Source organism: Pelodiscus sinensis, chromosome 6, assembly GCF_049634645.1.
Source record: "Pelodiscus sinensis isolate JC-2024 chromosome 6, ASM4963464v1, whole genome shotgun sequence".
In the NCBI taxonomy this organism is placed as follows: domain Eukaryota; kingdom Metazoa; phylum Chordata; order Testudines; family Trionychidae; genus Pelodiscus; species Pelodiscus sinensis.
This window is the reverse complement of record NC_134716.1, coordinates 95,683-108,312: the sequence shown is the minus strand read 5'-3', so window position 1 is coordinate 108,312 and position 12,630 is coordinate 95,683. Positions and strand designations below refer to the sequence as shown.

The 12,630-nt window shown below is 46.3% G+C and overlaps 2 protein-coding genes across 3 annotated transcripts in view; one reads left to right on the top strand and one right to left on the bottom strand.

Annotated features, from left to right (window-relative positions):
* LOC102459924 (uncharacterized) overlaps positions 1-12,630 on the bottom strand; it is a 121,507-nt gene that overhangs the window by 75,014 nt on the left and 33,863 nt on the right. The window lies entirely within an intron of this gene.
* The window catches only part of B4GALT1 (beta-1,4-galactosyltransferase 1), a 52,599-nt gene that overhangs the window by 28,961 nt on the left and 11,008 nt on the right, over positions 1-12,630 (top strand). The window contains exon 2 of the mRNA XM_075931212.1: positions 1,644-1,879. Within this exon, the coding sequence (XP_075787327.1) occupies positions 1,644-1,879 (236 nt within the window). The remainder of the gene's footprint in view (positions 1-1,643; positions 1,880-12,630) is intronic.

Here is a 12,630-nt window from a genome sequence, read left to right as displayed (position 1 = left end):
AGGGGACTAATTAACATCTCTCAAAAACCGCATGTGTCTTGAAGTGCAGATGGCCTTGCAAAGATTATATTGAAAGACATGCCAATCGAGTTTCGCTACACCCGAGCCTCATTCCACTGTGTGGAAGTGCTAACGTTTTCTGAATTCCTCCTTTGGAGCAGACATCCCACTGACCTACAGATGGTGGAGTGCTGCACCTGGTCTACGATGGCCAGGTGTTCCTGTCAAAGAACACCATGCTGAAGGTTCCAGGGCAGCCCCAAAGGGACTTTAGCCTCTGTTACTGTGAGGCCCCACTCCCTGGGCTGCTCTCACGATTTTGAGGGCTGGGTTTCCTCTGCATCGTTTTTAGAATGGGCAGGACTGGCTCAGAGCACAGAGCTGCTGCTGAGAAACCGCCCAACTGAAGAATAATCAGTGCTTCTCCAGTATGTGGCTGTAGACTTGGCTGGTGCCCCCACCCATCATTTTGATAGCACCATCTCTGTGAAGGGTGTCTGAGGCCTTCTTTGGACTCAGGAGTAGTCCTGACTTGGCAGCACATAAGGGTGTAACTGGCATGACACTAAATGTGACGGATCCTTTTCTGTGCTGGCTGCAAAGTCCTTGTGAGCAACATGTTGGCAAACACAATGGGTCAGAACCCTGTGGGAATGTGGTAACGTGTCACAGTGCAGAGGAGGACAGGTGAGGGTCTGTACCAATTCAGTTGAGTTTTCCCCAGAGCACCCAGAGCTGTTCTGTAAGGGGTCGACCTGGCCTCAGTCCCAGAATGGGCCTCTGTACTGAGAATGTACAAACACTCCTGCAAAGGGTGGCAGACAGAGTGTACAGCTTGGCTTTTATTCCAAGCTCTTAGCCAACCCCTGCCATGGTGGACACTCATCCTTTCTTGTCAAGCCTTTTGTTCTCCATGGGTTCGGCTTGCACCATGGTGGAGTTTAGCCACATTCAGCCTTATATGAAGTAAGGCTAATGCAATAGTTTGCTTCAGGACAGACTACTGTGGCAACCTCAAAAGCTGTTCTACCGAAACCATGCACAGATTGCCAGCCCAAAGGCAAATATGGTTTTGCTTCCTCTTTCTAGAATAAGAACCTTAAAGGCGGGTATACTTTCAGTTGCTCTGTGGGTGTTCTAAGGGACAAGAGGTTTTGTTAGTTTTGCATATGGTTAGTCCTTAGAGTAAGAAATTGCATTGGTAGAAGACTGTTTAAACCATGTAAGACCTGCACTGGATTGCAACGTAGTAATTAAGTGGAGTGTTTCATCTCTCCCCAGGCTGGTACCAGGGTGGGTGTGCCAACAGCAGAGTGCATGTGGGATTGTTACTCCATGCAGATGCCAGTGACCTATGGCAGGTCTGAGGACTGCCAGACCCACCAAATATCAGATAAAAATTTGAGGCCTAATCCAAATCACACTAAAGCCAGCATCAGTCTTCCTTTACTGGGACTGGGTCTCTCACTACTCCCATATTGTGCAGCTGGTTTTGATGTGCTGGGTTAAGGGGACAGTTTTTCGTGTCGGTAGGCTTTTCTTCAGTTCCAGGCCCCTGTCCTTGTGTTTCTTCAAACCATAACAGAGAATTGTATGGGCCTTTTGGAATCTACAAACTCACTGTCTGTCATGGTCCTTTTCAGTTGGCGCACTGCGTGTGGAATTTTCCCAGTCTGTGAATCTTGAGGAAGTTGAGAAGATGAACCCTGAAGTGAGAGAAGGCGGCCGATATGCTCCAAAAGACTGTAAAGCACTTCAGAAAGTAGCAGTTATCATACCATTCAGGAACCGAGAGGAGCATCTGAAGTACTGGCTGTATTATCTCCATCCAATCCTTCAAAGGCAACAGCTTGACTATGGAATATATGTCATTAATCAGGTAAGGATTTTGGACATATGTACAGAAAAGGAATAACGGGGAATTCCTGTGCTAAGGTGCAGTTGGTTTATACTCAGCAATCAACTTGCTGGTTGAGAAGATTAATGCACAAAATGAAAGAGTGAAAAGTCAGGAACCATCACTGCATAATCTGCAAACAAATCCCAACACTCCCTATGGTTGTTTATATAGCTTTAGAAAAATGCTTCCCTATAGTAAACTGAGATTCTGCTTCTCAATTTAGGCAAACTTCATGACTAACTTCTACTTAAGTAATCACTCTGAGGAGACCTTTTGGTAATGCAGGCTAATCTTATTTCCACCAGGATACATTCATCACCATCTTGCACAGGACTTTCAGGCCTTGATTCCAAGGCCAGAAAGAATCATGAGATCCCTAGTCTGATCTCCTGTATGATGCAGGCCAAATACTCAGATAATCCCCATTAACAGCAATAGGAACTAGGAATTAAAATTCCATGTAATTAGTTAACTAGTTAAATGTTAAGTTTAAATTGGTAATTGATTAAAGTGGATGCGTGGGGGAGCCATTCCAGCCTGCTGGGCTACAGCCTGCCCCCCTCACCCCATCATGGCTGGGCTGGAGGGGATCCCATGCCGTGGGCAGGGGCTGCTGCAGCTTGTCTGCTCCTCGTGAGGCTGCTGGCTTCCAGCTCCCATGGGCAGCCTCACCGGGGCAAGGCGGGTGGAGGAGAAGCTGCTGGCTCCCAGCATGCATGAGTTTGTGCTCTGCCCCCAACCCTCTGCAAGGCTTCCAGCCCAGCATGAGGCTGCCAACTCTCAGCCCACATGAGCTGGGAGCCAGCAACCTTCCACCCTCAGCAGGCTGTGGGCAGGGACCTGCTCCTGGGTAATGGTTAACCATTGCCTGTTCACATCCCTAATAGGAACAATGAACTAAGTGTTCTGTAGAGCATAAATCTCTGATAGATGTAGACAAGTACATCTCCATTTCAAGTAAATAGAATACAAAAAATGACTGCCCTTTTCCAGTATATTTGCCTTTTAGCCCTCCCTGTGACCCTCTCCCAAAAACATGACGGGGTTGAGCATATGCCATGATTGGGGAGGGGGGGGGGGTGAGAGAGCTGTTGTGCACGCATGAGAAGCTTACAAAATTAAGAAAACTGCATTAGTTGTGATGAAAAGGCAACTGTCTCTCTCTGAATATCTGGCACATTATCATTAACACCGCATCTCTTACCTCGTTTTGGATCTGCATCTGTTGCAGTGCTGAAAGGCAGCACACTCCCTGCAGCATAATTATTTCTAGAGTGAAGAAGAGAGACAAGGTGCACAAGGTAATATCTTTTATTGGATCAGCGTTACCTCATACACCTTCTCTCCCTAATCCTGGGACTGACATGGCTACAACAACACTGCCTAAAGCAAAGGATAATATCTACAGTGAAGATGATTGGTGTGTTCAGGTACAACCAGAAGCTTTGAACAGTTCAAGCCACAGAAAATGGAAAAATGGTAAATACAGGAGGCCCCCCAAGTTCCGATCCCCTGCACTTCCAACCATTTTTGTAAGTGCGGAAGGGGCCGGAACCCCCCGACTTATGTCCTTGGCCCACATTTATGATAGTGCATGGTGCCTATCATAAATGGAGGTTCGAGTTATGATGCCCCCAACTTGCAACGCTTTCCCCAGAACCAATCGCATTGCAAGTCGGGGCCTCCTGTACTGACCTAAGGAATGCTAATACTTACCTTCTGTGTGTGATGTGACTTGGTTCATGTTTCTGTCATGGCAGAGTTTTCTATTTACAGATTGTGTAATTGCAAATAGCAGATTATTTTAACTTGGATTATAATGAACTGTCATTAATCCCCCTCAAATCATTTTTGTATATGTGTAACATGCTTCTATATCGCACCATACTGATGACTTGAGTCAGCTTTTGTACAACTGGTAATAACAAGCTTAACTAATAACACTAAACCTTACCTCTGGAGTTGCTCTGCAGACACTCTTTGTAGTAAAGCGCTTTGTAGCAAAGCACTCTTTGGAGACACTTTGGAATACAACTCTCCAGACTGAGCCATGCAAGACAACACCCCTCTCACAAATGGTGGCATAAGCACCCAGCCATTCCTAGCTCATGAAGACAGTATTTTGTTGCCCTAATGACCCACTACATACATGCATATATTTTGTTTGCCTATATAATGATACTAGTTTCTGGGAAAATCCCCATTGAAAACACATCCCTGGAAAGAAACTGGATGCCTGAGCATTCTGTATTTTCATCAGCCAAAATGCTCCTCTCTCCCAGCATGCAGGTTACATAAGTTGGGTACTTTTGTATAACTTGGAAAGTCGTAAGTTACTGGTACGTGGCCGTTTCAAGTAAGTGGTTACTGGTTGCTCTAAGCTTCCTGTGTTAGAGTGTACAATAACTTGTTTAACATATGGCCTTTCAGTCCTATCATTGGGGTTTACTCATATGATTTTTCTGATGCCTTTGAAAAATGACTTGTATCTTGGGCTAGTTGCAAATATCCACATCAGCTGGGGCTAATTTCCTGTGGTTTGTGTTCCTGACAAAAAAAGCGAGCACTGCCTGCTCGTGGGGACTGAACAATGACCATAAGGCACTTGGCATATGCTCTAAAATTAACCTGCACCAAAATAGTTGGTCTTTTAAAATATGCCCATTTGGCAAAGGGTGAAACAGACGTGGTGCTAATATACTGAGTATACGGACCCTGGAGAGAGACAGTGAATGCTTCTGCAGTGATCTTTATGCCACTAGGGCAGTGATTCGCTGTAGCAACTGACCTAATTTGCAGCTAAAATGTTCACCTTCTCTTGTGCTGAAGTTAACTGAGACCAAGTCTAAATGTGTTCTGTGCTTCTCTGATGTGTTACATCCGTAACCTAGAGAACTGTTGGTGGCACTAAGCCAGCCATCACTCCCTATGGGGGTAAGAGGAAAGCTGCATTGGGGGTGGTGAGAGAAATGTGGGTGCTTTAGTGGAACTAGAGGAGGAAAACGTTCTTATTTCTCTGCTGTCTTGACAATTGCTTTTCTCTTTTTCTTGTCTGTCCTTCCCTTTGCATCCATCCTTCCTTTTTGTTTTCTTTTTTTCCTTCTAGTGGGGAAATTTTACCTTTACTTGTTAATCGTGTCTATAGCAAAGCAGTCACTGAAGCAAGGAAAATTACTGTGTGATCTGATTCTTGCGCCCTGCCTACGTGCTCTTCTGTTCTCTACATCTCATAGAAAGAAAGAGGAGCGCTGACCCTTACTGCTGCTGCACTGGTAATGTCAAACTACTTCCTTTCAGTGCAATGCAATTCAGGCATGAATCCATTGCATCTTCATCGTTCAATTCTTGGCTGTTTGAAATGCACCACAGTAATACTGGACTGACGTCAGGAAAAGGGTATTTGTAAAATGTCTGGGGTGTAACCGGAGCCAGTGAAAAATTTGAATGGGGAGGAGGAATGCAGAGCAGCAATTATATGTTTTTGGTTTTATTTAATCCAAATTCTTCCTAATATAAATGGATACATTTCTGACAGTCCCAGTTAATGAGGCAGTAACCTACTGTCAGTGGAACAAATATGATCAACACACTTATGAAACTTACCTTTGGGCTGTTCACCTCAGTGAAGTGTTAATTGAATTTGGGCCAGTAATATACCTATTTTAATAGCTGTTGGCAATCTAAGAAATAAACCTGTTGATGTGCTTTGGCTGTGAGAGATGGTACAGCGAGCAATTGATTAGGAGAACGGAAGATAGCAAGACCTGCCTAATGTTTTGCATCTGCACATAGCAGTTATGCCATCTCATCTACAGGCACTGGTCATGATGTATTACGACACCTGAGATGAGCCCTTCAGGTCAGGTCTGCCTGACCCAGTTCAGTCAACAACAGGAGTCACAAATGTTGCTGGTCCTCCAAACTACACCCCACAGTGCCGTAACTCATGTTAGAAAGCCCCTGTTGCAATACAGGATAGGCACTCCAGGTGCTGTAGACTGCATCAATCCACTAGTGTTTGTGAAGCCTGTGATTAAGATGACCAGCTGTTCCATGTAACCTCATGGAAGCATTTCCTCCTTTGGTGCCACATTCCTGGGAACTGGGCAGTCGCTTAGCGCCTCAGCCACTGAGCCAGCCTTCTTCTAGAGACCTCACTTGGCTTGGCTGCTGGATATAACTACATCCACAATGACCCTTTACTGAGCTAACACACGTGTCCTGACACATGCACTTACTGAGGTTTTTAAAAAGAGGGTTATCTTTCTGCAACCTGGCTATGCAAGTGTTTGTGTGTCTCACCTTATGTTGCTAAAGTGGGTAAAGGGATTGGGGAGGATTGGAAAATGACCTGCAAATTTCACAGTTGTTTTTCCAGCCAATTCCCACTGGCCCTGGCTGTCTCCTGTGTCTGCTGTGTAGTATCTGACTGTGCAAGTGTGTGGGCATTGTGTTTTACATGTCATATTGCAAGGCAGGATGGAGCTGCTGAGCTGTATTTTATGAAGAATAAAAAGCAGTGCTGCCTCAGTTTGCTGGGCAGTTTGCTGGGTGTCTATGATTAAGGCTTAGCATTGAGCAGCGACAAGTGCTGCTGCAAAAAGGAGCTTTCTGTTATCTCCTGTGGGTACCACACAGAAAAATAACAGACTCTCCTGAGAGAAGGCTGCTCAGACCAGCGTTGGCCTGCAGTTGAGAACAGTGGCAATGCTCACCTAAGAGTGTGTGAGAAGGTAATTGCATGAGGCACTCTCAACAGTTGGTTATTCCAATTAACTGAGTTTATCTTCTTACTTTCGATTTTGAAAGCAGCTGGCAACTGTGTATCCTGTTATTTATTCCCTGCACTCTGTTGATGGTGTGGTCAGCTTGCAGCACAGACTTCCCGCTGCTAATCATACAACTGACATTTGTGTACCACACTCTGTACCTGGGGTTTGTTTTCCATTGAGGAATTATACTTCCCGCAGCAATGTTCCGGCTACTGTGGCTGGATGGCACCAGGGACTGAGGAGACGAAATTCCTAGTGAATAATATGCAGTGCGGACTAGAAACATGCTAGATGCTGCAGTCGTTCCAGAGAAGTACAGCCACTCCCCAACTTACGGCCACCTCCACTTACAACCATCCACACTTACAACCAAAGCGGTCGTAAATGCAGATCCGAGTTACGAACAGCGATCCGCGCTTACAAACAGCATGGTCGCCATGTAACTCTATGGGATCCAAGTTATGAACAGTTCGAGTTACGGACCAAATGTTGGTCCGTAACTCGGAGAGCAGCTATACTCAAACACACATACTTTTAGGCTGGAGTTTTCAAAAGTGTCTGGGAGCCACTGTGGATAGTTCTCTTGTGCAGTGGCAGTCAAAAGACTAATCAGAATGTTAGGCACCATTACGAAAGGGGTAGATAAGACGGTAAATGTTATAATGCAACTATATAAATCCACAGCATGTCCACACCTTGAAAACCGCATGCAGCTATGGTCCCACTGTTGCTGGATGGACCCATTATGGCCAGTTTTATGCCTCTTGGGGAATATGGTACCTGAGCATTAGGGCCTTGATCTCACAGACACATACACACAAGCAGGTGTGTCACACTCCTGTCGAGACCACATCTCCCAGTGTTGTTGCTCTGGTTCAGTGGCTCCTCCCCCAGGGAGCAGTGGAGTAGGGTGACAAGCTCTTGCTCAACTGCTGGTGAAAAAGCACCCTTGGTAATATGGGCTTGATCTTGCTGTGCTGGTGTTGAGGGTCGAGAGTGCCCTGATTCCTCATGCCAATGCCTCAGGCGTGAGATGGAAGAAGAAAACAGGGTGCAAGGCAGTGTTCCCTGTAAGCCAAGTGGTTGAGCGGCAACCCAGGAGAGATTCAGGTGCCACCCAGCTGATCAGCAGAGCGCTCACAGCCAGCAGTATGTATTTCTATTCGTGGTGCACAGCTGCACATGCCTCAGTGCATGTAACAAAAATATTCTGCACATAGAAGAAATTAGAGGGAATATTGGTGCAGTATACACCTTCCCCCTCTGGAACCTGCCTCCAAACTCAGAGGAAGTGGGCATCAAATGTGTCTGGAGGCTTCCACTGGTCCCTTTGTGTGAGTAGCAAGCTGCAGCATTGGTATCTGTGATGCTCCTGCATGGTCAGCAGAGATGCAGGCACCAAAGAGGTTAGGTGTCCAAATCCCACCGAAGGCCAATGGGAGTTGGATTTCCAAGTTCCCAAGATCATAGAATCATAGAATAATAGGACTGGAAGGGACCTCAAGAGGTCATTGAGTCCAGCCCCCCGCCCTCAAGGCAGGATCAAGCTCCGTCTACACCATCCCTGACAGATGTCTATCTAACCTGTTCTTAAATATCTCCAGAGAGGGAGATTCCACCACCTCCCTTGGCAATTTATTCCAATATTTGACCACCCTGACAGTTAGGAATTTTTTCCTAATGTCCAATCTAAACCTCCCCTGCTGCACTTTAAGCCCATTACTCCTTGTCCTGTCCTCAGAAACCAAGAGGAACAAATTTTCGCCTTCCTCCTTGTGACACCCTTTTTAGATATTTGAAAACCGCTATCATGTCCCCCCTTAATCTTCTTTTTTCCAAACTAAACAAGGCCAGTTCATGAAGCCTGGCTTCATAGGTCATGTTCTCTAAACCTTTAATCATTCTTGTCGCTCTTCTCTGTACCCTTTCCAATTTCTCCACATCTTTCTTGAAATGTGGTGCCCAGAACTGGACACAGTACTCCAGCTGAGGCCTAACTAGTGCAGAGTAGAGCGGCAGAATGACTTCACGAGTTTTGCTTACAACACACCTGTTGATACAACCTAGAATCATATTTGCTTTTTTTGCAACAGCATCACACTGTTGACTCATATTCAACTTGTGGTCCACTATGACCCCTAGATCCCTTTCCGCCATGCTCCTTCCTAGACAGTCGCTTCCCATCTTGTATGTATGGAACTGACTGTTCCTTCCTAAGTGGAGCACTTTGCATTTCTCTTTATTAAACCTCATCCTGTTTACCTCTGACCATTTCTCTAACTTGCTAAGGTCATTTTGAATTATGTCCCTATCCTCCAAAGAAGTTGCAACCCCACCCAGTTTGGTATCATCTGCAAACTTAATAAGCGTACTCTCTATCCCAATATCTACATCATTGATGAAGATATTGAACAGTACGAGTCCCAAAACAGACCCTTGAGGAACTCCACTTGTTATCCCTTTCCAGCAGGATTTAGAACCATTAACAATTAGCCATTAACAAGATCATCACTCTCAAAACCTCAGTGGTAATGTTTAACATGGGCATGTCCCCTACTGTCACCCCTTTAGTAACCCTGGTCCCCAGAGCCTTACCCTTGCCCACCGAGAACTCTAGGGTATGTCTACGCTGCACTGAAAACCCAGGTCTTGTGTCTCCAGGTCTGCCCTTAAGCCACCACTCTGCATTGTAAACCTGCGTGTACTGTTCCTAGACCCTGATCTTTCCTCTGCGATGCATCGCGTGTGGTCCTACACTTCAGCTTGAGCTGTGTTCACATGGCAATATGGCAGGGTTTGAACCCAAATCACAGGAGTGTTTTGGCTCTGACTTCCTCTTCCTTCCTCTGCCCAGCAGGGTACTAGGACTTGGGTGCTTGCTGACTCAGGTCAAACCGATTGGTGTGTGGAGGGAAGTGGGGGCTTGGCTCAAACCTGTGTCCGAACCCAGGCATATTGTGTAGTGTAGACATACCCCAAAGGGGATGCTGTGCAGAAACCTGAACCTGGGAGAGCATGTGCTCCCTGTAGTTTCAGTGGACATCAGAGACTGAAGAGGGCAAATCACAGATCAATTCCACAAGGGTTGCGAGTTACTTCCTGGTACAGATAGTTCTGAATACACTCAGTGCCACTCCCCCACTACTGCAGAAAGCCAGTATTTCCTGGCTTAGAAGAGGTTTTTCTAAAACAAAATGAAGCCTTCGGAGCCTGTGGGACAGAGGCCTTCCCACCTAGGGCCCATCCAGGAACTTCAGATCATCGCTTGCTTCCAAAACTTGTACAGTAGATCTCTCCAGTTTCTCCAGCAGGGCTACTCCCATAGAATGCCACCTGCCTGAGTCTAGACTGACTGTGCATTCCTCTGAGCTAAACAGGCTTCCAACCTAAAGCCCATCAGGAAAGAGGAATTTTCTGGGGGCTCCTTTTCTTCTCTGCCATGATGGGGTGGCAGAAAGAAGTGAAGTTGTTCCATGGACGTGCACTAGGCCCTGAGGGGCTATCTACACTTACCGCTTCCTTGGTGAGAGCCTGCTGTTGCTCCTTTGTTAAGGGTCTCCATGTAGAGTGTAGATTATCAAGGGTTGTGATAGGCCATATTTCCTGCCCGGTAAAAGTGAAACATGCCCTTCTGGCATGGGGTCTTCATCCTAGGACGTGCATGGGGTGCATGTGTGGAGCTTGGTAAGCTACTTGGCAGGCCCCTCAGGATTAGCATTCTGGTCCCTATGGGCAAGACAAATGGCTATAGAGCCCTCCGTACAGTCTGTATAAAATATGGCTAGATCATGTGTCAAGCAGTTTGTCTGGGGGCACCTGAGTCACAGAAGCAAAAGAGATTTCTTCTCTTTGTGGCCTCAGTCCCAACCACAAGAATGACCACTCTACCATCTGAGGGGTTTTCTTGGTACAGATTTGCCTCTCTCGTGTTGACTGACTGGCCATTAACACAAACAGCATTTCTTGTTCAGTTTGGCTAAGCAAATTTTAAGTCCTGAGGCAATGAAGGGGAAGTCTTTGTTTTCATTAAGCTGCCAGCTTTCTGCTCTGTATAGGGAGGGTTATCCATCTGCTTGGCTGTGAATCAACCTTGCATGTGCTACTGAGATCCGCTGGGATGGTTCATTCACTCCAGCAAGGAGTCCCTTTAAGGTTTGCATGGTAACAAGCAGCAAACACCTGCATAGACAGTATTGTCCTTTGGACCTGAATTGGTTTGCATAATCAGAGGACAGGCAAAGAAATCAGACTGCCATCTGTTTATCTCCAGCTTAAATGTTGAAAGTAACAAAACATTCTGCAACTGGAAGCTACATCTCAGTGGGGCTAATGGAGCCCCATGCAGACACAGTCCAAATACACTGCAAGTGGAAGCTACCTACACAGCTACATCTGGCTGAGCACAGGGCACAGTGGTATTCCTCTCAAGTAATGTTTCTTTGGCAAGAAGACGAGAATATTATTTGTTCATTTAGTACAGAGTCAGGGTCTAGCTTTAATAGCCTTCATTACAATGAATTGCATCACTGAAGCATTAAGAGAGCAAGATAATATTAAAGCAGAGAAAGGGTGTTGTAATCTGGCCTTTATTTTTTTATTATGCTTTTAACTAAGCCTCCACTCACAAAAATGAACCAGATGAGTACAAAGCATTGTGAGTTTCTGCTTCTGTATTTTTCCTTTTGAAAGCGTTGAGATTAGTATGAGGCTAAACCCATCAGTAGCTGGTGTGATACTGAGCAATTTAAATCTGTTACTCCAGCCCTGCCAATGCCTCTGAATTGTCAGTTGACAAACACATGGCTCTTTTTAACTACAAACAAAAAACGCTCAATGTACTCCTTCCTGTTTTGATCTCAGCTGGCGAGCCCTGTCTTGTCCTTGCTGGGACAGTTCAGAAGTTTTTCCATAGCAGAGATCTTATCTTGTGAATGGCTTCCCCTCCCATTAATACTCAGCAGCCTCCCCTCCCCCCTTCATTTGCAATCATACAAGGACCCATGGCAAGGACAGCAGTTGCCTAAGAGAGGGACCTAACCTACCAGGAAGGGCTAGGTAGATTTTAGTCACTGGAAACAAAGGAGAGGACCTCACACCATGTGCTAGACCCGTGGTTTTCTCATGACCCAGTTGAAGAAAATTATTGATGCTTGTGACCCAACATAATTATATCTTTTGACTAGAATGCAGGCTGGAAGGGGGGGGGGGAGAAGAGAGGAACAGACTCAGGGCTTAGGCAGGGAATCGGGGTGCCGGCTTTTCTCCAGCAGTAGTCAGCAGTACTACAGAGGTGCTAAGGCAGGTTTCCTGCTTGTCCTTGCACCACAGACCATGCTGTGCCCCAGAATTGGCCAGTAGCAAGGTTCAGCTCTGAGGCAGAGGTGTGCAAGCAGTCCTGTGCGCTGTTTTCACCAGCAGGCACTGCTCCCCTCAACTCCCACTGACCAGGCACTGGCCACTGGGAGGGGGTACTCAGGGGAGGGGCAGAGCTTGAATCCCTGGAGCCCCCACCCCCCACCTAGCAACTAGTCCTGTTGCTGATCACTTCCAGGGTGCAGCTACAACAAAGTGATCCAGTGCCTGACCTTCCAGGACCCAGTACTGGGTCATGACCAGTACTTTGAAAACCACTGGCTTAGACAGCTCTCCATGTACCAGTCGCAAGTGCATTTTGGGCTGCTAGGGCTCTGTAAATCACAGCTTGAATGTGCTAAAGCCAGATCTCTTACAGTCCTTCCAAGTTACAGTGAAGCCAGAGGGCTGTGTGAGAGTCTGAGGAGTCTGGCTGTAACAGTCACATCACATCACATCACAGGTCAACAGATCTGTTTGAATCTACGAGAGAGTGTCTCAGACTGAAGCATGGAGGGAAAACACCAAATGGGTGAAATGTTTCTGCTTCATTGGACTCTGCCTGTGTCCTTGCCATGGATGTCCTTGCTGTGGTGGGGTGGTCTG